Below are 27,974 nucleotides of genomic sequence, written 5' to 3'. Positions count from 1 at the left end.
GCTGCTCATTAGTACAACATATGTTCTACATAGGTGTAGAGGAAACAAGGCACAAGAACTATTTAATTGGGATACTGTACACATTTTATTTGGGCATCTCTAATCAAATTGGTTGCCTTGTATTAGATGCTTTTGTGTTGAAAAAGAGACACAGCCTCTTTAAAAAATGATTTGTTTATTAATATTGTTTTTACAAACACTGTAAAGAGCAGCAGAGGACCATATGTGTTTAGCAGCAGAGAGCAGGCAATGTTTCTCTTGGTCTGGGCTGCACCAGGTTTTTTTCCCGCAATGACTTTACATTTAGTCCTCAGCAAAAAAAAAAAAAAAAAAAAAAAAAAAAAAAAAAAAAAAAAACAGTTGCTCCTATTTGGCAGGTGATAAATTAATTTCAATATTTGGATGGTGTTCATGTCATAAAAGTTCCTTCACTTCAGCAAAACTTTTGCCGACTGCCTCTCAAAGGTCACGCGAAATGATTCTTCCCTCCACTACTCAACTTACTGCCTGCCCCCTTGGGTAAACAGTTTAAAAGTGCCATAAGATTTTCTACCCCTCAAAAAAAGTGAATGTTGTCAAAGTCCTTTCAGGGTTTGCTTCACCAGTGAGAACAATAATTACTTTTAACTTTACAATATTGTTTATACAAGAATGAATGCAGACGCTATTCTTACATTATATACACTTCATAAAAACAAAAAGTCCACTTGTCCTCTGCATGGATTTACGTTTCTCAGTTTAACTGCATGTGCCTTGAGTCAAAACGTCAACTCGTCCACAGTTGCATGGTCCACAGTGTGTGCGCCGCAAAGTCTTGTCTTCACTCTTCATCTGTACACACCTGAAGCAAGCAGGAGACAGACCACGTTGGTGTCAACATTGCGCATGAGTCCGTGAATGCATGAGAGGATCCTCGGCCCACTGACTTTGACAAACGGGTGGTCGAGCAGCATGCTCGCTGTCCATCGCCGTTTGGGTTCGCTCTCCAGGCAGTGACCCAGGAAGTCCTTGCCCTCTGTGCTCAGCTTCTCGGGGATGGGGGGCTTGTGGCCCATGCCCACTTTGTACATGATTTGAAAGTTGTGCTCATACTCGTGCCATGGTCTCTGCACATGAAGGAAAAAAGGGAGGGATGGGAGGAGGAGCCAAAATCAGATGTTTCATTTCAGAAATGGCGGCATTGATGCCTAGATGATGTCATCTACAGTGATACCTTGGCTTACGGACTTAATTGGGGCCCAGACAGAGTGTGCAAGGCGAAAAATGTGTATCCCAAAAATTATTAAATGAACTTAATAAAGATGAACATGCTTGACAAAAGGCAATGACAGTAAAAGGATAATAAAATATGTCGATAGCACTGATTGTCTTACCGTGAAAGTTCCACATCATATGATAAACATGCGGATCAAACCTCTACAGATGGCAGGACACTGATTTGCTGTGGCACCCCTTGAAGGGAAAAGCCGAAAGGAAAAGAAGAAGATAATATGTTCTCACCTTTCCCGTGACCATCTCAATGAGGACGCAGCCCAAACTCCAGATATCTGCCGCTCTGCCATGACCTTCCCCTTTTGCTCTGGTGATGACCTCGGGTGCCATGTATGCTGGTTGAGATAAGGCGAGCAAAAGAAACTGGTTTGACTTGAGAGCACAGCCTTCAGCTGAAATAAACTTGTCGATCACAACAGTTGATCAACCAAAGAGTCTCCAAAAACCTGCATTTGCAGACATAATGCTCATTTTTGATGAACAGAATCAGGGAAATAAAGTATTAATTTAAAAGCAATGTTTTCATGATATACTGTCTCATGAATGTTCTTACCAGCTGTCCCAAGGGTACTGTTGACTTCGCCAGGCATGGTGTGAGTGTTGTTTCTTAACTTGACAGAACAGCCAAAGTCACCCAGTTTGATGAGGCCAGAAGATGTCAGAAAAATATTGGCTCCTGATTTCAGGAAGCCAATTATTAGGAGAAACGGAAGACAGAAAAACACACTTAAAGGTTTTGGCAGCTGACCCTTGATGTCTCTGTGGACGATGCCGTGTTCGTGGAGGACGTTGATGGCAGTGGTGATTTGTTTACTGTAAAGCCTGATGACATGCTCCTGCAGACCCAGTCTGGACACCTCCTCCAGTGTGCCTTCATCACAGTATTCCATGAAGATGTACATCTCCTCCTGAAGGGGAATAAACCAAAGTAGGCTTTAGGAAATAAACATTGACTGAATTGAAAGAGTTGGTGAGGAACAGCAAAAGCCCAAATCTTACCCTATGGAGCTCCACTCCAAAGTATCGTACCAGATTTGGGTGCTTGATACCCTCAAAGATTTTCAGCTCATCTGCTGTCTCCTTGATCGTTTTGTGATCGTTTGGCTGGAATCGAATCTGAGGACACCCGACAAAAAGAGAATGTGTCCCGACAGTGTTTGGGATTTGTTTTTAAATCAATGCTACAAATACCACATTTTCCATTCCTTTACATTTTCACAGGTACCAACAATGAGCAGATGCACGGCCCAACACCTACATTGCCCAAAAAGGGTCATCTTTAAAAAAAGAATCAAAATAAAGCATTTTAACTCATTCACCGCAAGACGATGTGCAAATGTATCCACTTCAGTGGCAGGGTTTTTGTCACAGAATATTGAGTTTTGGATTGGATTTACATTTATTAGTCTCGCATTGGAGAAATTTACATTTCACAGCAGCAAAGTTATGAAACGAAGATGAATGGACTACATAAACATTCAATGCAGCGTAAGAAACCTTAGACCAAGGGTGTCAAACTCATTTCACATGGTGGGCCACATATGGCCTTGGTAGATGTCAAGTGGGCCGGACCATTAAAATTATACCATATATGCTATAAATAACCAAAATATCGAACTTGTTGAAAACACACCAAGCACAAAGGTTTCCCACGTATTTCTGTAAAAAAATATGACGTGGTCGATTTTTTATTGAAAATTCTACACTCCTCATCTACTTTTCTCCGTTTGGATAATGACATTTTGGCTAATGAGGGTGTTGAAACCGCGGTTGAAAAAGCACCAATCTGCCACTAGTGGACAATCCTTGAATTGCACATCATTAAAAAAAAAGTATTCCATCTAGTTTGTGCGTTTGTTCCACTTTTATATTATCCTGCGGGCCTGATCAAACCTCCTTGGGGGCCGGTTCTGGCCCGCATGTTTGATAGCACTGTCTTAGACTCTCTTCTTTCATGAGAAAAAAAAAATTCTTTCAAATTTACTTGGTTGTTGAGTTATCTGCATTGAAAAAGGGGGTGCGGCATTACAAAAGGTAAATGCTGCCCCGTCGTGGGAGGAAATACATTGCCAGAGGTCTGACCAAAGCTTGAAACACACACCCCGGAAGAAAAAAACAAAAGCCCAACAAATTCGGGATTGGTTCTCCACGTCATGCTTTTTAATTCCCGAATAAATTCGGGAATAGCAGTGAATGAGTTAAGCATCCAGTGTACAAATTACTTAAACAATGCTTTTGTGTTGCATGTCTGTACAGTTCAGGGAGAACTTGCTGGGCTACAAACCTCTTTCATGGCCATGAGTTCTCCAGTGTCCACATTAATGCAAGTGTACACTTTTCCGTACTGGCCTTCACCTGTTAACAAACATGGATATGCAGACATTCATCAAAATCAGAATCAAAATAACAGTTATCGCCATTGGTCAAGTGTGAAGATAAATTGTGAAATTTGGCACAGGTAGTTGGTGTCCCTTGAGTATTCCCAAATGTATAAAGCACAAATACTCATTAAGTAATAGCAAATGTGCACATTTAAGGAAAAAAGGCTTTGATGTTATATTATGTCCTTGATTCTTTTTTGTTATTCCATTTTGGAATACGGCTGGAAAAGAAGTGCCAAAAAAGTTACGTTTTATAAATACTTTCAGAATGAACTGCATATTATAGCCTCACCTCACTACTCATTGACATTGGAGCAAAAGAAGAACCGTCCTCACCGATCTTGTTTCCCCTCTGCCACTTGAAGGTCACCTTCCTGAGGCCGACATGCATCACATTGTCGTAGGATTTAGGGGTGTGACACACTTGGCCGATGATGTTTCGCTGCTTCATCACGGCATAGCGCTTCTCCTCAAACTTGCGGATGGAGCGCCGGACAGCCTCCATCGGGCTTTGTCGGGTTGCGGAGTCTGATGAAGAGAAAAGTCAAATGTTGTCAAAAAGATACAATGTGTTCTATACCTGTGACTCTTGGCATGCCCAGTACAAGTCTAGCCTGTGTTTAGTTGTAGTTTTCTTTCCTTGGGTGTTTTTATGGATATACTGTACGCAGATAGAGAAAGGCGTTGCGCCGCTGTGGGAGTGAACATCTTTGACGTGCTTCGTGACAAATGGAAGCAACTCTCACCGAGACACCACTTACAAGACAGTAATATACATACTTTTCAGAGAATAAAACGTTTGTCTCATTTTTGATGAGCACTTTGATCTTCTCCATTTTATTGTTGCTCATAAAGGTGATGCTTGGAGGGCAACATTTTTTAAGCGATACTTGGTTTCAAAAAACATGAGAAATATTGATCTGTAGAGGCATCTCCAATTAATCACTTCACCTTTGGATTGGCTAATGAAAGTGCGGAGCTCCCAGCTCCTCCGTGTGCTGCTATTGGAATCTCCCTTCGGATAAGAGGGTTCTGTTGGAAAAAAATGTGGATATGAATATTTATGGAATAAAGAAGCGTGACGTGCCCAGGGTCAAATTATGAGAGTGCCCACCTTCTCTGTCCTCTGTGGGGCTTGAGTGACGGCTCAGAGACTTGAAATTCAACTCTGCTGCAACGGATGACAGCCGGTCGTTCTCGTGGAAACTGGATCCCCTGCAGGTACACTGTACACATTATTCATGGATAATAACATTTGCGATGCAGTGAACACTTGCAGCATGGCACTTTAAAAAATCACATATTTTGAACATCTCTCTGGGATTTTAGAGAATAGAAGCAAGTCCCAATTTAAAGCGCATTGTTACCATTGCAGCTGTTGTGAAAGCACTATACTACATAAATCAGTGTGTATTCTATTATATAATTCTGTGCCGTTAGTGTGACACCACATGTGGGCATAAATGAGGTCTGTTGCGGGAGATGCAGCATAATTGAGAGAAATGTGGCTGTGGGGATTGTGATAATGTCACCCCCTCAAAATAATGGCCTTGGTCATTTTATCAGTTTTTCAGATAGCAAGGAAATATGAACCAAAAAAGGATTCTTAACACTGTAATAATAATAATAATAATAGCTAAGGTTGGAGCCGATTTAAGCAGAGATGGGAAGCATCCTCTCAAGTTTGTATTTGTTGCTGCCTGATTTATCAACAGAGATGAAGGTTTCCAATTACAGTAAAGTCTCGTTATATCGATATCGGATATATCGATAGTCCCGGTTATATCGATACTATTTCTATGCACGCACGGAGAAAATTACATGCAAACAGGGTCGGATATATTGATAGTCGCGGTTATATCGATATTTTTTCGGACTCCCTTGAATATCGATATAACGAGACTTTACTGTACTGTTATATCTATCCTAATTTCAATTTGTCTGTCAGCAGCATAAGATAGCTTTATTTGGTTGAATATTTTGGTATTTAAGTCCATATTGTAAAATTATTTGTATTTGGATGTAAGCTTTCCAGAAATCTATTGAGTTTGACAAATAGGGTGAAGTGAGCACATGTTGAATATTATTTAGAACACAATTTAAAAACAAATGTTCGTTGTGTTTCTCTTTAAATTTCCAACCAAATGAAGAATACATCATTTAAGATATGCAGTCAACGAATAATGATTCAAGCTCCAACCACGTGACGCATGAAAGCAGCCGTCAGAGGTGTCTAATGAGCATTCAGCATGAAACCATAAGATAAATAGCACAGGCCAAGTTCTAAAGGCAGCACATGAGCAGCATTAAAAGCAAGCGATTCACATTAAAGCACTAAAGAGCAGAATGTCATCGTCCATTCTTTTCATTCACATCAGACAAAGGGGGTTAAGAAACCCTGATTTGGACACAAAGTGGCATTCGGGCATACAAATATAAACCGCACGCGTTAAAAGGCCTTTAGAAAAATGCATCTCTGCCCCTAATTAGATTTGCGAGCACTTACAAGCCATCATTATATAATCATGAAAAAAATACTTTTAAAGCATCCAAGGCTATTTAAAAAAGAGTGCATTTCAAAATTTAAGGGAATACACTGGTGTCATCACAAAAAAAAGTCAGTTGCAAATTTGGTGAATGTACGCAAGAATGGGTGGGCTGATAGTGATACTATTGTAATCCAGGATTCCGGAAATAAGTGTGACTATTGCAGTCTGGAAATGTGCAGTTGTCCCTGCAAAACAACTCATTATAAATGCTAATAGGAGATTTTGCGGGTGGTTTTCTTCGGTTTTTGTTTTCTTTCTCGCGGGTGACCAGGGAAAGAGGGGCTACCTGACATCATTGGCGGTGACGCCGGGTGCTTTAGCGTGTCCGTGTTCCCCTGGGCCCTGTGGGGTGGGCCGAGGGCCGTTGGGAAAAAGCTGATTCCGGAGGTCACAGGGGAGGCTTCGAGAGCTGTGTGGTAAAAAGAGACACTCTGAAGAGCTCCGCCGCGGAGGAGCCAGTCTTCTTGGGTCGGATGTGCGCAAATGTGAGTGAGGAGATGTGGCTGGGTGGTTTACTCAAACACGCGCGCACACACACACACAAACACACACGTACATACACGCTTATTCAACCACACAGACTTCAGCCATTAGTACTCATGTAAAGCAAAGGGAGCCCAAAGCAGCGAAGCAATGAAAGCAAGACTAAAAAGCTCTTTTCTTCATTAACTAACTTATCAACCAACCTGAATCCTTCAGCATTGGGGATGAAAAGATTTGGATTTGGTGGGTCACTGTGGCAGCGAGGGACTTTCACAGGCCGAGGGCTATTTCTGGGTGCTGGAAATACAAACAAATGCAGATTCACTGGAAATTGAAAGGGACATGGATTTGGGAATGAGTGAGAGTAGCTCATGTGTGAAGGGCCTCAGCATTCAGAGGCGCTTTATTGAAAATATAAAACTGTCATAGTAAACAAAACAAGTGATCACTTCTTCTCTATGAAAATGATTTTATTAGTACATACTCATTTTATTGATCCATCTGTTCACTGTTGTATTTTCTGATCCGCTTTATTCTCTAATGTCCGATTATCTATGATATGATTATCCTGTGTCACGGTGAACCAGCTTTACATCGAGATCACTGATCGGTAATAAATGTGCATTGTATTTGGGATAATAACTAAAATTTGAATTTAAATAATTTATCTATCCTTCCATCCATCTAAATACATGCATCATTTTGCATAGTATGCACATTTTTTTTGCAAATGATAACCATATATATATATATATATATATATATATATATATATATATATATATAGTAAGCTGTTGTTTTGCCCCTTACACCGTACTTTCATTTGACAATGAATTTTATTTTGTTCTAAATATGGAGAGGAAAAATCTTCATTTTTTACTAGGAATACAAATTAGATTATTACATAACTAGGATTTGAGAGTAACAATTCCTGTTTTTCATTACCCGAATTATTAAATAAATGTCAACTGCAATCATTTGCGCCATGCGCGTGCAAGCTGTGCACATGTGGCAGTGATTTGCTATTTCATGGCCACCGCAGTCTACGTTGTGTCACAGCACGCCACAGAACATTAAAATCAGATCCACAAATGGACGTATCATTGGTGCATTATTGTGGTTATCTCACCAATGTAGAGGCCAGTGACTGGGCTATGAGGTTTGCCAATCACATGTCCAATGCATTCGTTCATCAGTGCTTGTAAATTCTGCAGAGAAAACCAGGTCAGGAGAGCATCATCATTTTATGGAAACATATTTTTTTGTGTGTTTTTGTTAAATACCAAGAAGTCATCCTCTGGTAATGCTGACATGAATGCAGGTTCAATAGCTTGAAGAAAGTCAAATCCTTGAGTTGCCCACCTATGGGAAGAAATGGCACCATTTAACTCGTTCACTGCCAGACATGCAAAAATGGTTCCACTCCAGTACCAGGGTTTTTCGTCATTGTCACTCGAATTCCTGGACCCACAGAATATTGAGTTTTAGGACTACATAAACATTCAGTACAGCGTTAGAATCCTTAGACTCTTCTTTGATGAGAAAAAAAAATAGTTGATTCCAACATTATATGGGTCTGGAGATATTTGAGCTTGAAATGAGGGTGGCTGTCCAAAATATATTGCAATTCATACATAATTGTTTATATAGCGCTTGAACAACAGCTGAAGGTGGACCAAAGCGCTAACATGGGAAAAAAGGGAAAATGCTGCCCCGTTGTGGAAAGGAAAATAAAATTGCCAAAGGCCATGGTCAATGCTTTATCAGCACCCAAACAAGAAAAAACAAAACCAGAACAAATTTGTGAATGGCAGTGAATGACTTAATGTTAATCTGATTCTTCAAAAAAAATCTAATAAATAAATGAACAAAATTCCCAACTTTTCAAAATTGAAATGCAACTAGTTAGAAAGATGATGCAGATATATACATTGTTAATTCTTGTACGTCAAAAATATTGTGGCTCTTTAAAGCTTAAACCTGCTTGCCATTATAACACAACCGTAAAGTTATTGTTAAAATGAACCATCTGTCGGTGTCAAACAAAACTGAGTATTTCTGTTTAGCATTTACAAAAGCAATTTGTGTGTGTGCGTGTGTATAAGGCATTGTGTTAGCCCTCATTAGATAATTACATTTGTTGCTTAAAATTCCAAACAGAGAAAACAATAGGATAAATGACTTTACGGGCTGATGGTGAGTTGGAAGTGTAGAAAGTTCAAGGGAGATAGTGATACTTGATACACTCGTCGGGTGGCTTATTCACATGTGCATTGGGTGGGGTTTGTGGTGAGCACCAAAACACATCGTCACCTGTTAATAGTTGGCGAGAGCCACACAAAGGCTGTCTGACCTCTGTCCCCGTGTTATAAAACCAGAAAGGGCAGTACTGTATGTGACAAATGACATCGCCATCGTTGGAGAGTTACCTTGGCTTGGTGCCCCGGCCACTCTCGCACTTAGTCAGGACGTACGTCATCCACTTACGAGCGAAGGCTATGTAGCGCTCGCCGATCCTCTGCCTGTACTCCCCTGACATGAGGCGCACCACTTCCTTGTGGTACTGTGGAAAACATTCCATTATGTAAATAAAGACGTAACAGACACCAAAAAAATAGACATTTATTTTCTCAACTGTCATTTTCCAGTCCCGGTGCATATTAATTTCCCCACCGGTGTTGGTACAAAGATCGGAATTTAGCTTTTTACCTCAAAGGCAAAGTTGTAGCCCTGAATCATGGCCTCTCTGTAGTACTGCTGCAAAGTGGACGATTCAGACTCCTCCACCTCAGCCTCAAACTCCGACGTGAAAATGTAGTCCACTCGTTCGATGGCTGAGCTGATCTTAATGCAGAGCTGCAGGGCTTCATCCTGTGTGAATGTGCACCCCCCCCCCAAAAAAAAGATAAAGGTGGAAAAAATGTAATCAAAAATAACACCTCAAATTGCACAAAAATACGCAAAGTTCAAACATGCCACACATTTTAATTCTTATTTTTGCGACTGTGTCACACCCCCAAAAATGCATGCATCCCATTTTCAATAACTTGCAGAATTAACTCATTCACTGCCATTCACAAATTTATTCAGGAATGGAAAATGTGACGTAGAGCGCCATTCTCGAGTTTGTTCGGGTTTAGTTTTTTTTCTTGTTTGGGTGTCGATAAAGTCCTAGTCAGGGCAATGTGTTCCCTTCCACAATGGGGCAGCATTTCCCTTTTTTCACTGTTAGTGGTTTGTTCCACCTTCAGGTGTTGTTCAATATAAACCAATATGAATGTATTGCATTGTATTTTGGACAGCTGCCCTCATTTCAAGCTCATATAACTTCAGACCCATATAATTTCGGAAATAAGTCTTTTTTTATGAAAGAGGAGAGTTTAAGGTTTCTTATGCTGCATTGAATGTTTATGTAGTCCCAAAACTCAATAAAAACACTATATCAGTGCGAGTCCTGGAATTCTAGTGACAATGACAAAAACCCTGGCACTGGAGTGGACACATTTTTGCACATGTCTGGCAGTGAATGAGTTAAATACATACATTACTATAATAAACATTTTGATTGATTTGACACCACATTTAATGGTATGAATAATTGGTTGATGCAATATTGTCATTACCTACATCCAATGAACAAGTTAACGTACACATTAAAATCATTATTTCTATGTGAATAAAACGTGATTTAGAATATTGCACGTTAGCCTTTTGTTTTTTTTTCCCTAAATCTTATCAACTCAGAACATATCCGAAGTAAAATTGCACCAAAGTAGGCCCCCGGTGTTCTTGATTGTGCTTAGCCTGAGAGATTTGACTCGATGAGATTGTATTGGTGCCTCGGCAGGTGTGTATGTGTGCGTGTATGTGTGAGTGTGCACGTTTCAAAGGTTGTGGTTATGTCAGCACCTTGAGCTTCTCCAGAGCGCTCGCGATAAGAGGCCGACTGGACGTTTGCTCGCGGCTGAGAGTGAGCACATCCTCCATGGACTGCTGGACGGCCTTCCGGTGAGCCACCAGGTGAGCCGACTGCATCACAATCATGAGCACGTTCTCCACCTGCGATTGCAGTCGAGGGTGAGGACACACGTCACATCTCTGCTTGGGGGAGGACTTCAATAATGCTTCACATACTTTCATAGCCCGCAGAGTGTCGACGATTTCCATTGTGGGAACCAGTTTCAGCCGCTCTCCGTCCCAGCGGGTCCATTCCGAAACGGTCGTCAAGTCCCCTGTGCGAGGCTTGCTCATAAGGAGGAAGCCCTCGTCCTCTGCCATTTCGTCGGGCTCTTTGGAGCAGTCCTTTCCCGCAGCAGCATTGAGCAGCTGCAGGATGAGCGGCCGCTGAGACAGCAAGCTAAAGGGAACAAACACCTGAAGCTCCTCCAGGCCAGGAATTTGCACCTGAGGGCCAGGAGACAAAGACGAATATGCTTTGACTTATATGACAAAGATTAAAACGTACAAAAGAGAAGAACAGTAATGCACCTTCACATAATTTCTTTTTTTCAGAGCTTCAAGGAGAGACCCCACACCATTTGTAATGTTAAAAACCGCGGCAACCTCCAAGTCCTGCGGCAAAAACGGGAAGTCGGAACACACACCCCCTCAGCTCTTGAGTGAGAAGAAATCATATGCTCACAATGTTTTAAGTCGACAGTACGGCTTACCTTGCGGAGCATTTTGGCAAAGCCCAGAGCCTTGGATGCTCGTTCCCTTGCCTCATGAAACAACTCTTTAAGTGACCGACTGGTTTCGATCACTGAGCGCCTTGGAAGATTAGAAAAGTGACATATGATGAGTCAGGATGACCCGATCAAAAACACCAACAGAGAAACATAACAGCAGCCTGCACTAGCTAATGAGATCCACTAAAGGCGCTTGATTTTTTGACCCCAAAAATGCATCGCTTGACCTCCTGTGAGTCAATGCGAATGAAGCATACAGCAGATATGCCCCCCACTTCCATCATAAAGATTTTTGACAGTTAGATCTAAAGACCGAGATGAGGTACTGCAGGACTGTCTCTTGTCAACCAACTGCTTTTGCGCTTGTTGCATTTTTGTTAAAAAGGAATACCATATTTTTCGATGTATAAGGCGCACACAAAAGCCTTGATTTTCTTCAAAAGATGACCCTAAGCCTTATACGCGGGTGCACCTTATATGTGAAGTATTATTGAACCACAACAGATCTCACTACTACTCTTTCCAGCCACCGACTCCATTTCCCCCTGTAGAAGAATTAGTGCGTAACCCCAGCCTTTACTGTAGCGCCTTACAATGTGGTGTGCCTTATATTTGGAAAACTTTTCATATTTTTGTATATTATATTTGGAAAACTTTTGTCATTTATTAAAGGCGCGCTTATAGACCGGTGCACCTTACATATGGGAAAAGTTTGAAAATACAACATTCTTTGGGGGTGTGCCTTGTACTCTAGTGTGCCTTATACACCGGAAAATAAGTTAGTTTACTTACAACCCATATCTTTGTTTCCCCTACATCTCGTCTTGGATTTTATTTTGATTGGATGGCTGCTGTACCTAAAGTTGCGACTGGAGACTCAAAGGTTAGAAGCCCTTAGCTCACAGGTGTCAAAGTCAAGGCTTGGGGGGCCTAATCCAGCCCACCACATCATTTTATTTGGCCCGCGAAGGCAAATCAAGCTAGTAAAATTCCATGATGCTTGCTAAAGTTCGACCCAAAATTTGAAATTGTCCCTTGTAAACCACAATAACAGTCATTATTCTTAACTTCAGATTTGAAAACTGTTATTCATTAATTTGTTGTGCGCTCTATACGTAATGTGTCAAAGGGATTAAACATTCTAATGGCTTCCCCAAATTCATAATGGCCCCGAGAGGAAACCGGAACTACAATGTGGGCTGCGGCAAAAAATGACGTTTGCCTTACCTGATTTCATCTGAGGCAGTGCTGTCGTCTGCACTTTCCCAGAACTCATCGCCATTCTTCTGCAGGCCGGCATCAAGGAACTCCCCAGTGGATTTAAGCAGCATACCGGCGATGTCACTTCAAGGCAAAAACAAAATTCCATGTGTTTGACAAAGGTTTTGAATGGGTCTGCGGAAGAGGTGACGCGAAGACGCTAACCAGAAAAGCTTCCCGGACTGCGCCTCCCCTCCACGGATGTAGGGGGTGATATCTTTGGTAAAGTGCCACTCCTTCTCTAGCAGGTTCTTTAAACTGTGAGACGCCTGGGGCAGCTGCTGCAACATCTGGATCCAACTGTGCATGTAGTCAAAGTAAACCTGAAACACAGACGCTAGAGCGGTCACAAGTCTTGTCAAATCATGCATAAACTCTCAAAGAAGCAGAGGGGAAGGTGATGCCGCTTACAACAAGCATCTTGTGCAGTTCCTCCTCAAACTCGTCAATGTTGGTGTTGCTCTGCAAGCCCTGAGCGTCCGTGACCACGCCGCGCAGCATGAACTGGTAATACTGCTTCATGAGGAGTCCTCCTTTGAGAACCTCCTTACACTCACGTACCAACTGCAATGCGAAAAGATGCGAGCGGACGTAAAAAGGAATGAAGGATATTGCATAATGTGACAATATATGCTGTTTTTGTTTTGTAAGCATGGCACACTGTAAACACACTCTTCCAGTTAAAAGTGTGCACACCGTACATGTCCGGTTCTAGACGGGCGATAAGAACGTGGATTGGATGGATGGACGAAAATCATTTTGTCTTCTTGCCTGGTTGATACTGAGTAGAGAAGGTTCCCCGGCAGGTCTCTGCTCCAATCGCAGCTTGAGGCACTCGTGGATGACATTAAGGAGGACTCTGCAGAGGATGAGGAAGGCTGGCCTGAAGGATGGCAGGTCCATGTCCTGCAGATCCTCCCAGGAAACCTGGTCCGCTCCCAGGACTTCTGGTTCAGCAGAACCACTGCAGGAGCCGTGGCGGGACAACTCCGGTAGGTAGTCGTTGTATAGCATGGGGTCTGGGAAGTCGGCAAACTGCATCGGGAGAAAACGATTTATAATACTTCGACCTACTCATCAAAAGATGAGTTGTGAGATGTTTGTGCTAAACCTAATTTAGGAATTTATGGATAAACAGTTCAATTATGTTTTTGGTAGATTATAAAATCTCAAAATCCCAATGTTTGTGACATACTGTATTTTGCGGTGTGTAAGACGCACCGGCGTCTAAGGCGCAACCCCAATGAAAGGTGTATTTTCAAACCTTTTCCATGTATAAGGCGCACCGGACTATAAGGCGCACCTTCAATGAATGAAAACATTTTACAAATAAAATATATAAATATATAAATGTTTTCCAAATAAGGCATACCACATTATAAGGCACTACATTAGAGCCTGGGGTTACGCACTACTTCTTCTATGGGGAAATGGAGTCGCATGATGTCTGCATTTTAAGAAAAACTCATTTCTTTTTATTTTCAAAAGAACATAGATTGCGATTTTTTTAAACGTTTACGCCTTTCCAGAGATGACATTAAAAAAAAACTGCACAAGGTGAAAATATGAGACAAATTACTACTGTGCACATGGACTACTACTTTGTGTGCACTAAATATAAAGTACGCACAAAGTAGTCGATTGGTGAAGAAATTTTACAGAAATTAGCTGTGTCTTCTTCCAAATATTTCAGATGCACGCTGTAACAATTTCATGCGCATGAAATCATAGTTTTTGCGCACAAATTAGTAGCTTGTGCACACATTTATTTTGTATGTCATGTCTGGCATTTGCATTGATGATAAAAAAATAGAAGGACATGAATCCGTGAGAGATAAATATGGTAAAATAATTTTTGATGCGATGGAATGATTTATCAATGAACACTCTGGACTTCTGGGTCCAATGTTCTACCGAGCAAAATAATTCATGGTGAATTTGGTGCCAGAACAGAAGCTCCAGGTGGATGTACCTCACATTCCCATTCCTGGCCACTTCTTTCAGGGCAAATCTCTCTGAGCTGTGAAGATTTTTGTCATGGTCCCTTCAATGTTGCACTTTTTTTTTTGCGGCAAAAAAAAAAGACTAAAATTGTTGCCGACCTCAAAATAAACAGGAGCAGCCCTTCTAACCCGTTTTCCCATCGCCGCCGTTCAATCGGTTTCGCGTCTCACCTCCAGTGCGGGTGTGTGTCGCAACAGGGCCGCCCGGGACCTTTGCAGAGAGCGGTCCATTAGTTTGTGGAGTCTGAGAATGAGTTTCCGCAGCCCCATCTGCTTCAAGGCTTTGTCCACAAAGGGCCTGTATATGGCAGTAGGGCAGAAGACGCCTTCTCCGCCCGCTGCCTCCGGACTTCCCGACGCCGCTGTAGGAAGGAACTCTTCCTCTGACAATAACTGTGAAAATTTCGAAGTGAGGGTGGGAGAAACTTCTCCCTCCGCCAGTATACATCCCACGGCGTCCTCCCCGTCGCTTTCCGCCGTGAAAGTGGCGGTGGAGTCATTCTCCTCATCGTCGTCTTCCTCGTTGCCCCGAGAGCAACGAGGGGATGGGATCTCAAAGACGGGCCAGCCGATGCGAGACAGGTCCTGCAGGCCCAGGACGGTGGCCATGACGCGCAGCTTCTGGTTGAGGTCCTGGGTGATGTTGAGCCATAAACAGAGCGCCTGCACTCTGCCTTGGAAGTCTCGTGCCGCATATTTTTCATAGTCCCTCTGGAGGGCCTGCAACGAGGGATACAGCGCTTCGACGTACTCCAGCAGTTCCATAACGCGCTTGACCTGCTCAAAGGCCAACCGCTGCCTCTGCAGGTGATTCTTGCAGTCGGCACCTGAGAACAGTGGCTCAGCTGCATTCAGAGCAACGGGGGGGCAAGCACTAAAGCCCCATGGATCCCTTCCGCAGTGGTTACTGTTCTCCGCGGCGGAATTGCATTTCTCATTACAGTCCAGAACGGGATCCGTCCTCATAGTCCGGCAGTCCGCATGAATTGCTGTGGACATTGAACACTGAGCCTGTCTCAGGCTATCATAGTTCACTTTGAAATGTAGCACTTCGTTGATGAGGTCGGGGATGGCCTGCCTCGCCGTAAAAAGAAAGAAATCCTGGTCGCTGATGGAGCGGCGGGCGTGCCACGCCTGCAGCTCCAGCCAGATGATTTCGTTGTTGAGGCCCATGAAGGCCATGTTCTCCTGGCCGCGCTGCTCCTTCTCCTTGCGCTTGGACGACATGGACGTCAGCTTGAGCAGCAACCGCAGCGTCTCAAAGAACTTGAGGCGGTCTGCGGGACAGTCTGTGCGAGAGGTCTGGCGGTGGGTGCGGGCCATGTGGGGCAACGACACGGGCAGTTTGCAACTGCTGCAGCCCAAGCTCAGGTAGTGCTTCCTGGGATCCATGTTGAGGGCGCCGAAGGGCCCCGATTTGGAAAGCGGGTCCAGCATGAAGGAGCCCTCAAAGGTCTTCTTGTGGTCTCTCTCGGTGGAGCGCAGCGTTGCCCTCTGCTTCTTGCATTGCTTGTAGCTATGTTCCTCGGGCGTCTCTGTCGGCCGGGGGGTTTCTTTCTGGACTGATGGGCTGAGGTCCGCTGAAACACACACACACAGAACCATTCAATCGTTAAAACGCAGGCCGACACACCGACACAAAAATATTACGCAAGACAACAAGTTCATTTCTCTCACGTTTGCTGGGAGATCGTCCGCCATTCTTGGATTGGCTGCTCTTCTGATGTTTGCCAGACATTCGTTTCATCTGACGGGGAGTGTAAGGGGGTGATGTAGCGTACAGAGATTCCTCTTCCTCATTGGGCGAATCCCATAATTCTTCCATCTTCGAGTTCTGCCGGGATACATCTCCCACAGGGTTACCCTGCCTGTTAACATTTACGATTTAATTTAGAGCATTCATGCTGGCAGCTTTATAATAAGCTTAGCGGCCCAGAGGCCGACATGAACAACAAAGAGGCTCTTTGCCCCCATTCCCCACCCGCTTTTTTAAATGACTTCCACCATATCAAACCACAGAAACTAATCAAGGTCAGAGAGTGCTGCAATGTTTGTAGACAGTCAAGAATGTGCAGAAACATCAAATTACGTGCAATTCCGCTGCTGCAAAAAAATGGAAGCGCACGTCATGTGCATTGCTCCCCACAGTAGACTGACAACTGATGAATGGTGCCTCTTTGGGAGTCCGACTGGCTGTCTCTCCCCCTGCACAGCAGCCATGTGTGTGCATGAGCACAGATGCAGTTTCAAATTCTCTCTTGGGCGACGCAAACAAATAGGAATATTTAAAGAAACTCCAGAAATCAAACCGCCACCATGTGTGACGTCATCCGCCGAAATGACTAATTCCATTTGTTTCTTTTATTTAACTTTTTGCGCTGCGTCAATGGCCGTGTTGCATTGAAGGAATGAGAAGACCACGAGATGACGACCATACACCATGGAGTAGAACTTGCCAATTGCTATGTCGGAATGTGGCTTCGCTATGTCCTGGATGTTGAGAACAATTTTGCCAAGTCTGCAGTAAGAAAACAATTACTGTACAGTATAATCACAGAATAATAACACAACATACCCAGCTAGGGTTGATGCTTATGCACATTCGGGGCTCAAACATATGTCACAACATTTAAGGTTTCATCTTAGACAGTGTCATTTATTTGTAATTCATTTGTAACAAAGGAATGCTTAAAAAGTGCAATGCGTGAGATTGACATTCCTCTATTTATTTCACGGCTAAACAATTTTTGTTGCTCAACAGCTCTCAAACAAGATGATGATGAGATAACACAGGTCTTTCATAGACGAGCGAAAAAAATAGTGGCTGTGTATATATGTGGGGAAAAAAGGAATTTCAATCAATTAATTTATTATCAATGTTGTGTCATTTATAATCAATGTAATTATAATGAACAAACATGAATGTACAGTCAAACCTTGGTGTTTGAACGTCTAGAAGTGAAGAATAGTTTGCTTATTTTCATCAATGAGAAGCGGTTGGCCGGAGACAGACTGAGCCAAGATACAATTTGTGGCAAAGCAAATGCAGAAAGATTTGGAGGAAAAAAATCTTAGCAGTGGTCCTGAAGAGTATTATTATAAAGCAAGCAGAGGGATGGTTTAAAAAGGTAATGTGCTCTGTGATTGGTGAGCAAACGGTCCAGGAAGTCCCCTGCTTAATGCTCAAAGACAGATGAGATAGGTCCTGACATGGCTCGTGACAGGCAGAGAGAGATAGAGATGTTTTTATGTTCCATTGTTCATGTTAAAATTGGTGGAACTAAAGCATAGTACAGTTTGTTTTACAGTATTTTACAAATGACATGCTATTATATAAGGTATATATATACATATAAGGTATGTATGCAGTTTATGCTTTGAAAAAGTTGTTTTCTCGACTTGGCATGGATTAAAACAAATTACATTAATTATAATGGGAAGTGCCATTTCGGTTTTCAAACAGGTGTGCGGAACAGATTATGGTCAAAAACCGTGCCACTGTATTAATTTAAAGAAGTAAAATGCTGAGGCTATTATCAAAGGCTGAATATTTCATTACATTTTAATGATACAGTCGAAGCATTTAATTTCCATATCCTATACTGTATAATGTTTTACCATTAGTTCAACCAGAAACATTGAACATAGCATGTTTGTCCCTGCTCTCATCTACAAATGACATGTATAGCATGCATGAGTCCATTTTATAAGGCAATTTGCTCAAGAGAGGCTCGACTAGTTCTTTGCATGTTGCTGCAAAAGATGCATGTAATGAAGGTGTTAATTCTCTGCTGTCAAACATTTGGACATGAATAAAAATCCGGGTTGAGCGAATGCTGGCGCGGTGTGGCTGCCGCTGCTCACCCACGGAAAAACTTCATCCTGTGACTGTAAAGTGACCATGAGAGTTTTGAAAGGCGCGAAGAAATGAAATGTATTATTATTATTATAAAGAGAAACATCCAATTCTTTAGATCTAGCTTGACAGCATACTTGCAATGATTTTTAGCAGGCAGAAATGACTTGAAACCTTCGCATCTCAGGGGCGGAGGGGCAGGGCACAAAGCAACAATGCAAGTGTGAGCGGGAAATCTGCCATGAGACAACAGTGTCCAGCCTTTGTCACCTAATCCCTTTCTACTGATTTTTTTAAAATAGGATCGGGGGGGGGGGGGGGGGGGTTCTGTGACCCCACCGGCAAAGACAAAAACAGAAGGAAGGAAAGTTGGGGGGGGGGCATGAAGCATGGCTATCTTGCATGCTCCTCACTGTGTGCGCCTTCATCTATCATCAGATTGAATGCTTTTCACACAACACGTGCCTGTTTGTGTGGACACACTGGAGAGGGCAGTGATGTATCACTTTCAGTGAGTGAGTGTTTAAGAGAAACGATGTGAGGGGACTGGGTGGGGGGACTAGAAATCCCTTGCCAGCAGGAGTGCAGACTTCTACCACCCATCTGCCCTGCATCACAATCCAGGTCCCCTTGGGAGCTGCTATGGAAGTACAATCGGGCCGACAGACACCTGCTGCAAACTATGAAACTTTGCATGAAATATAACGACTGCAAGCACGGCAACAACGCTGAAGGCAGTCGTCAAATGAACAGAGCAGAGAGTCTTGCATGCATCCGACAAGAACAGTGGCGCCTTTATGAGTGCATTGTGCATCAGCGAAACTGTGGAGGGGCTTGTTCTGCGGGATCAGGAAATGACGGCAATCTTTTCTGTGTGCCTGCACAAGTAGGCACAGTAAGCAGTGTCGGGAGTCACAATGAAAGCGTTTATCAGAAATGCACAGGAGAGGAATGTAAAGAAAACGAAGCAGGTGCAAAGGGGAAATATACATACGTCAGGAGATGTTTTCTGCATTGTGAAAACGCCGTGCAGCAGGATCACTTGTTTTAGGACAACAGTGTGATTTCAATGGTCACAAATGACACCAACGACGGCACAACGGCCGTTTCCTCGCTGTAATTCGTCTTTTAGGGAACTTGGTCCATGGGAGGTGGGATGGGGGGGCGGGGGGGATCACAGAGAGGGCCACGGGCCCAAGTATTCTACTGTCTGCAAGCTGTGCCTGACTGGCTGCCGGGAGTAAGTGATCACTGCAGATGGTGTCTGGCCGCTCTGAATGGCTCATCTGATGGTGCACTGGGCCCCCCTATAAAGGCCAGCGGAATGTTGCAGCCCCCTAGGCTGGAACACTGCGTGCATAATAAACAGCACAAAACGCAGCCTTTTCTGCAGAGCGACTGAAGAACAGATACCAAGGCCTGCTACATTCAGCTGAAGGGAGGGGCGGTGGCTGACCTTTGACACCCAACCTTCCACACATTGTACCAGGAAGGGGCACTCCTTTGTATCGTACTGACACGTGGCCCGTGAGGCCCACCATTGAATAGCACACAGCTGTTTAGTGAGCACGCTTGCTCACAAAGACCAAAAGAAAAGCTTTTTTTTTTTTTTGGCAGCCCGAGTTAGAGGAGGAAAAGAGGACAAGTTGGCATGTTTGGAAAGAGCACACTTTCTCCTAATTAGGACTGGCATAATTGAGCCTCCGCAGGCCAAGCAGCCGCTCCATCTCCCGGCTTCCCATTTAAGCCGACAAGTTATCAACCAAGGCGGAAAGAAAATATGACTAATTACATTGAAGCATCCAATACTGCTAAACCACAGAAAGAGACACAACAATACAAGTTCTCTGATCGTGACGACTTCAGAAACTTTTTGACTTGACTTTGACTTTAAGGCCCAGAGGCGAGATCCATATGATGTGGTCCGCAAAGGCAAATCATGTGTGTCAACTTCACATTTCTCGCTCAAATACCAAAACTGCAAATTGTCATCACTTTGAATAACATTGAGAGATTACAAATCTCACAGCGATAACAGAATTAAAAACACGTTGTCAGTGTACTGTTAAAATCAAATTCAATCAAAAGCATTTTCATAGGTCGAGTTACATTTTAACAGAGGAACGCTTTGATATTTCTTCCATCCAATGAACCTTCAAGGTTTTGGACGGCTTCTGCGCGTGAATATCTTTCCAGAATGTCAAAATGGCCTCCCTGAGTTGTTATTTGGATGTCAATTCAATGTCAACCTCCCTGACCTTGTGCACAAGAATGTTTTTTTTCTTTTTTTTTCATCATGTTGATTGTCAAGGGAACGCAATGGGCCCACACACATGTTCCTCTCTCATGGTCGTCGCAGCCCATCATGTCAAGAAATTTCTTGCAGGACAAGATGGCACATTGTTAGGCACGGAGATGACTTTGTTTTCCATCAAAGAAAATAGTCAGTTTGAAACTCTGCCTACGTTTAAGAAGTTCACACCTTCAGAGACCGACCAGCTTGACTTTTCAACCTCCCTGCTGAGGTCGCAGCATTGTTGGGACATGGATCCCATCCAAGATTGTTCTCATCTTGACCATCCAGGGCCTGCACCGTACTTATCATTGAACAATCTCGGAGGGAAAGGATTATTGGCTGCTCTGGGCATAAAAGGGGAGAAACTCATCATGAAGCATCCTCCCCTGAACTCAACTATGTTCAGAACCTTTGGAGGATACTCAAGAAGAAAAAAAAATGATGGTTGGAGGCAGTTCATGTCCAAGGAGTAGCTTTGGGAGATTATTTTGATACAATACAAAGAATTTAAAGCAGAGAATCTACAAAAACTCCATACATGCAAGAGTTGCAAATGCTGTTATCAAAGACGAGATCTATTTTCCGTTCTTAACAACCAATAAAATATCTCAAAACACAAGTGTGCATCATCATTTTGAACCGTGCATTTGATCAAAACATACTTTTATTTTGAAAAAAAAAAAAAAAACTGTTAAAATTGAAAGGTCTGTTTGAAAACAGTTGATACCTTGAAAATGATGCTGAGTTCCATTTGCATTCATAAAAATATGAGGAAACATCATTAGCATATTCATTTGGCACTCCTGTGGACTGACGGATTCTAAATGTGTTGTGTCTGTGATAATATGACACTTTCAGAGTTGACAGTCACGGCAGCCCTACAAGACAAACCATAGCAACAGTGTGGTCCACAACAAAAATGAAACTGTCACCACTGATTCACGTGATTATTTCAGACGATCAATTTACCTGTGCACTCGGAAATTGCAACGTGTATATACTGCAGAAGCCATCCCTTGTGGAAACTCCCTGCACATGCATCGCCATAAGACTCGAGGTACTGTCAGCTTACACACTCGAGGGAAAACCAACAAACACATATAACTTGACCCCACCCTTCTCTTGTATGTCGCACATAGCCAGGAGTGGACCACCCAGACTCTCCTGTATGCAAATGCACAAAGCATACATGAGTCAATGAAACAGCCCTTACTGTTGCAGAAAGGTGAAATCTACCTAAATGTAGCCACTGTTTACACAAGGCAATGGGGAGAAATAGTGCAATGCCTTATTAGTCTTGCAACAACAATGCAAAGTGAGCAATTATCTTTTCCAACTTGAAAGAATATCTGATAGTCAGGAGAGAATAGCTTCAGCAGGCCACCGAATGCATGTGCTGCTCAGTTAAAATAGACTGATGCCTACTGCCTGTGTGCCACATACAACCTGCAAGAGCATTTCACCGGGCCTGCCGTGCAATTCTAAAAACACGTACAGTACAACCAAAGAAATACTGCTACAAAAATTATACTAACCCTTCCCCACCTCCCATCCAGGAATTGAAACAATGCCTATGGAGAGGCAGGGACGGTTCCCCACAAATCCTTTATTCCTCGCAAAGAGCAATTGTTTCAATTGAAGCGTCAGATGACAATGAAAGTTTCAATTCTCAAGAGCAGGTGTAGGCAGAGAGCGGATGCTGTTAGGAAATAAGACAAGGAGCCTCCATCTGCACTCCCGGCAAACGCAGCCTTTCAATGAGCTGTCGCCACGAGCGTCAGCAGCGCTGTACAAAGCGCACAGCTGAGCCACATCCTGATTTCTCAAGAATGCTCGCCAGTGACCACGTCTTCTTGGGGAACAAAACATTTTGCACAATTGGACCTTTGTCGTCGCAATGATAGCATACATTTTGCCAACAAGATTAAGTGCAAACATGAGCATCATAACACAGCTCTGTCTGTTAAAAAGATTAAGGTCCGTAACGTCTGCCTTCATTTCCATTTAATTGCACAGCAATGCAGGTAAAGAGTTTGATGGTTCTCTTTATTTGTAAGTAGGTTCGTTGTCAGATCTCCCAGGCAGGTGACGCGCAGAGCTTGATCGTGGCGTGGAGTTGAGCAAGTCGTGCCGTGATGTCCGTCCGACGCCCGGCGTGAGCCGGGCGTGAGTCTGAGCTGATTCTGCCCCGTGGTTCGCCCAATCTCTCTGTCCCGCGACAGCTCCTTTTATACAATTTGCAAGCGTGTGCTATGCGTCAGGGTGATACGCACATCAAGGAGATCAAGGAATTGAAAGACATGAAAGTGTTGAAAAGCGCACTTCAAAATCATACACGCGTGTGACGCAACAGGGCTCCCCTCCTGGATCCGAAGTCGGTGAAAGCGATGAAGGAAAAAGAAATAAAAACAAAAGTCATTCTGCGACATGGTGAGGCCAGGCAAGATGACGGTCACCGGGCGTGGCAGGCGTCGGTGGGGAGGTTGCCGAGGAGGTTTCGTGGTGCCTGAAGTCGTTGTACGGGAGCACGGCAAAGAGTGCTCACGACTGCCAGTTTGAGTCGATCGATGGAAACTTTCCTCGCGGCCGTCGAGTCGATGCCGGAAGGTCTTCTCACCGTGAGATGTCGGACAATCGATGAGGGATTGTGAGGACGAAGGTGCGTGGGATTGGCCATGCTGCCGGGCCCGGACAGGCCGGTCATCGGCGACGGTGGCGATGATCGCGCTGCCATGGCGCTCTGCAGGACGCTGAGGAAGCACGCTGACGTCGGCGGCCGTGTCGGCCATGAAGCGTCTTCCCGAAGTCCGATCGTGGACATAAGCGATGTCCAACGATGTCCGATCGTGGACATATACGATGTCCGATCGTGGACATAAGCGATGTCCGACGATGTGCGATCGTGGACATATACGATGCAGCTAGTAGCAGAGTTGCCAGGCGAATTGGACGATGTTGGCCATCAGGGTGCGGCAGGTTTCACGGTGGGGTCGGGGCGCCCACGGGTGGTGGCGGCCCATCGGGAGCTCGGCTCGAGGGGTCTTGCTGTGAAGATGCCGGGTTCACAGGCGGCTGGGAAATCTGGGTCTTTCCATTTGGAGAGTTGATTGGGCTGAGGAGGAGGGAAAAAAATCCTCCTGGCTAGCTCGCCAATAAAGAGTTTGATGGTTCTCTTTATTTGTAAGTAGGTTCGTTGTCAGATCTCCCAGGCAGGTGACGCGCAGAGCTTGATCGTGGCGTGGAGTTGAGCAAGTCGTGCCGTGATGTCCGTCCGACGCCCGGCGTGAGCCGGGCGTGAGTCTGAGCTGATTCTGCCCCGTGGTTCGCCCAATCTCTCTGTCCCGCGACAGCTCCTTTTATACCATTTGCAAGCGTGTGCTATGCGTCAGGGTGATACGCACATCAAGGAGATCAAGGAATTGAAAGACATGAAAGTGTTGAAAAGCGCACTTCAAAATCATACACGCGTGTGACGCAACACAGGCATAGCACAACTACACACACATCCGCAAACACACAACATTGTGTTCATGGAAACTGCAACTCTAGGCCGCTTAAATGCAAATACAATGGAGCGCATTCTGGAAGAATATGCCTCAAATCCAAAAACTTTCACTGCAAGCCATCATGCAATTTTTTTCTCCACTATTTAAAGGAAACTTCAAAGAGGAAATGCAGAGAAAAGTGGTGCAGCAAATGATGACATTCTATTATCCCCATGATAAACTATATATCGTGCAACTAGGTGACAGCATCACTATGCAAACGCCTTACAGTTCAATCTCCATTATTTGTCTGTCAAATGTGTGTACGTTGGCTTTGTTTTGTTGGTTTTATTTTTAAAAATCGGGCTAAATTTTAGCACATGAACATTCTATTTAATCCGCCTGAACGGCGGATCTAAATGCTATTTAAAACATTTCCTTCTACGTACAAGGGTAGGAAATGCATGCACATTACCTCCTTTCTGGTTTTTGAATCATAAACAAATCAAAGCGTCCCAAATTGTGTTACACAGACAATTCTAGAGTCAAAAAGGAGTTGTGAGACACGGAAAGCACTTTGAAGTGTGTGTGTGTGTGTGTGTGTGTGTGTGTGTGTGTGTGTGTGTGTGTGTGTGTGCGTGTGTGTGTGTGTGTGTGTGTGTGTGTGTGTGTGTGTGTGTGTGTGTGTGTGTGTGCGTGGCGGGGGAATAGTGTCGATTTGTACACATTTTAGCACGCGTTACCCTCCACCCACACACTAAACACACATGGGACGTCAACTTCCAGTAAGGACATACACAGTAGTGACATCAAGTTGTGCATTGTCCTTATGCAACGTTAATAAGGCCGTTGTTGCACAATCATCGACTTCACTTCGGACTGGCTCCAACACAATACGCATTAAAGACAAAAGGGAAATACCATTTGTACATAAAGCATGATTTGCCCCCTCGGCAAGTGGAAAAACAAGCGAGGAGGAGACATAACAGAAGATTCCTAACGCCCTGTCGCCTGCAGTCAGGGGCAAACTACGCCATGTCGATTACAGAAACAATAATATAAGTATTTTACAATCTTCTGACGTGCATTCTCGTGCACGAAATAATTCACTCGATAACCTTCACAGCCACTGGGACAATTGTTGCGGCACGTTTCTAAGTCTGATTAGTTAGACGCGCAGCAGAAACAAAAAAGAGCATGCATGTCCTGTTAAACTACATAGTGACCATGCACACTTTGCAAAAAAATGTTACACAGGACAACACGCGCTCAATCTAGTTGAAGGATTACCAACAGAAAACAGTGGCGCAGAGGCTAGCTAAATCCTGAGGAGTGTGTGACTGATAAATCAATGATCACACATGACTAATACCACGTCCACTTGTTAAACAAAAATAAAACCACTTTGTCGCAGCTAGTCCGGAAACTTGTGAACAATAAAATGACAACGCTAATAGTGGTGGAAGGTTAGCTTACTCCCTAAAATGCTGCAGCCATTCATACAATTACCTTTTCAGTCGGCGTGCATTGTCGCTTTTTAGCGCAGCGGCGTGCTAATAACTTGCAGCGACTGAAAATTGCATTAAAAAGTTTGCACGTCTCCTGTTGCAAAAGCAGTCAGAGAACTGTACGCGTCTCACAATTTGACAGGAAGTGAGTTTGTGCGCAATACGAGTGCAGTGTCACGCTCGGTTCTCTATTTGGCAAGCGTAAAACGCTGCTGGTGTGGTGGTCTCTTGGACAAATATCTCATACCTGCTGGGCTCGGAGCGATCCGGTGGCTCCATAACGAGAAAGCGCCGTCCTATTTTTCGCCGTGCATGGACTAAATCGTGTGGAGGCAACGGCGAGCGAATTTTGCACCGTTGATTTTTTGCATAAATGAGGGTTAAGAGCCTATTTGAAGCACTTTCGACCCGCCCGCAAGGTGGACTTTCGCTTGTGCATATGCCGTCGCCATCTTTCCAACGTTCATTGAGGAGAGGAGTGCCTCACAGCTCACAAGGCTATAGCTTTGCTACGGCAGCCCGGATGGCTCAGTAGCTGTCGCTCTTCCACACTTTTCACGCAATTTCCTTTTCTGCGCGCCCCCTTCTCTCTTACCCAGTTGTATGGCTTGTCCAAAACATGATCAAAGTCATATGAATAATAAAAATACATTTATAAAAAAACCTTACTCGTCAGATCCCACACCAAACAATCGCTGTTTTCCATATTTGTAGTGTTAAATTTGTGGTTAGCATAATTTCCTCTAAGGGCAAATTTCAGGGCTTGAATCGTCTCCTCTTTCCACATTCCTCCAAAAACGTGTCTGTAAATGGGAATGGTTTTTTTGTCTAATGTGGCCGACATTTGGGGTTATAATAATCAGCAATATATTTGCAGCAGGAACAAAATCTAAAACATCAAAGTCATCCGAACAGAAAAGTAAAAAGTATCCAAGAAAACCATGAGTAAAAATCTGCCAAAATGAAACAAACCTGGCAGGGTGCAGCAAACACATACACAGTACAATGCCCCGACCCGGAATGGTCATGCCGGGAGTCCTTTTAACTGCCACTGATTGGAACGACCAACACCTGTGTAGGTGCAGGCGTGGCTGACAGCGCCACCCGTTGGTCGCCAACCAGAACGTGACAGTCTGCCATTTATTGGAACGACTAACACCTGTGTAGGTGCAGGCGTGGCTGACAGCGCCACCCGTTGGTCGCCAACCAGATCGCGACAATAGGTTATGGCTGATGGGCCGTGTGATTGCCCAATAACAATGTTGGTTTGTCTTTTTGTTATGCTAGATATGCTATTAGTTGAAACCCACAAGTGATTTGCTGACTACATAGTAGCGATATTTTACTTTTTCCGTTGCCGACACCCACATCTCTCATTCATTATAAACACCCCACGTGGTACAATGGCTGCTACTCAAACAACTTCCGCTGCTCTGTATTTCTGCAACGGGCAGATGGACAATCCGACTCACATGGTTTAAAAAAATCCCACAACATCATCTGGCCATGTTGTTACATTTCTGTCATAGAAAATCATGTCTCTTCGGAGTGGAAGAGGCCTGCTGACCAAACCTACCAATAAACAAGTAGTACAGTACTTTCATTCCCGATGCAAGTGTAATCTGAGTGTGTCACATTTAAATTATTTGATGCACGAATGATTCATAATTGTATCCAGTGTGATTTGCTATACTGTTGGAATGACACTTGCCCAAAAAAATACTGCAATGCCATTTGGACGCACTAAAGTGCATAGCTGAGGAAAATATTTCACTGATATGTGCAGAAATTAACATGAAATCATTTCTTTGTGTTTGTAAAACCCGCAGGACAGGTCAGGAGGTCAACAAAACTGGCATGGGTAATAAATGTGAGAAGAGGGTGTAGATGTTTGTAACTAGAATCACGATAAAGCAGGGTCAAAGGTGTCTCAAACTATACAGTAGTTACCAAATTCTACAACTCATTTGCATGTCAGCAATTCATTTGCGAGTCTCTACAACTGAATTAGCGTTTCTGAAATTTAAGCGATTGCCATACTGTACCTGCAAAGGGAGGAATCGATCACGTGACGACAAGTCATTGTCCCCGTTCTTCCTTCGTCACTCATATGTTGTCTTCAAGTGCAGTTTGAAATTTAACAATTGTAAAACTTCAACGATGCTTAAACTTTGATCCACTATTTTTCAGTTT

The 27,974-nt window shown here is 43.7% G+C and overlaps 1 protein-coding gene across 4 annotated transcripts; it reads right to left on the bottom strand.

Annotated features, from left to right (window-relative positions):
- Positions 1–167: 167 nt before the first annotated feature.
- On the bottom strand, positions 168–27,947 carry map3k4 (mitogen-activated protein kinase kinase kinase 4). Of its 4 annotated transcripts, none has more exons than XM_089011758.1 (27): positions 27,827–27,947; positions 16,314–16,504; positions 14,808–16,216; positions 13,405–13,668; positions 13,045–13,197; positions 12,799–12,956; positions 12,601–12,717; positions 11,356–11,455; positions 11,174–11,257; positions 10,820–11,089; positions 10,595–10,744; positions 9,395–9,556; positions 9,115–9,248; positions 7,969–8,047; positions 7,815–7,893; positions 6,889–6,982; positions 6,489–6,611; positions 4,768–4,868; positions 4,605–4,685; positions 3,990–4,181; positions 3,557–3,627; positions 2,272–2,388; positions 2,021–2,180; positions 1,826–1,948; positions 1,501–1,607; positions 927–1,106; positions 168–841 (listed from the first exon to the last, which is right to left on the bottom strand). In XM_089011758.1, the coding sequence occupies exons 1-27, from the start codon at positions 27,889–27,891 to the stop codon at positions 821–823; spliced, it is 4,785 nt and encodes a 1,594-aa protein (XP_088867884.1). In that variant the 5' UTR covers positions 27,892–27,947; the 3' UTR covers positions 168–820. The 4 variants fall into 4 exon arrangements, with proteins under 4 accessions (XP_088867884.1, XP_088867885.1, XP_088867886.1 ...); XM_089011759.1 differs by lacking the exon at positions 27,827–27,947 and adding an exon at positions 26,029–26,289; XM_089011760.1 differs by lacking the exon at positions 27,827–27,947 and adding an exon at positions 25,783–25,926.
- Positions 27,948–27,974: the final 27 nt, after the last annotated feature.

Source organism: Hippocampus bargibanti, linkage group LG13 (assembly GCF_051943395.1).
Source record: "Hippocampus bargibanti isolate YZ-2025 linkage group LG13, ASM5194339v1, whole genome shotgun sequence".
Lineage (NCBI taxonomy): Eukaryota > Metazoa > Chordata > Actinopteri > Syngnathiformes > Syngnathidae > Hippocampus > Hippocampus bargibanti.
Note: the sequence above shows the minus strand (reverse complement) of the source record. Positions and strands in the feature narration are given on the sequence as shown.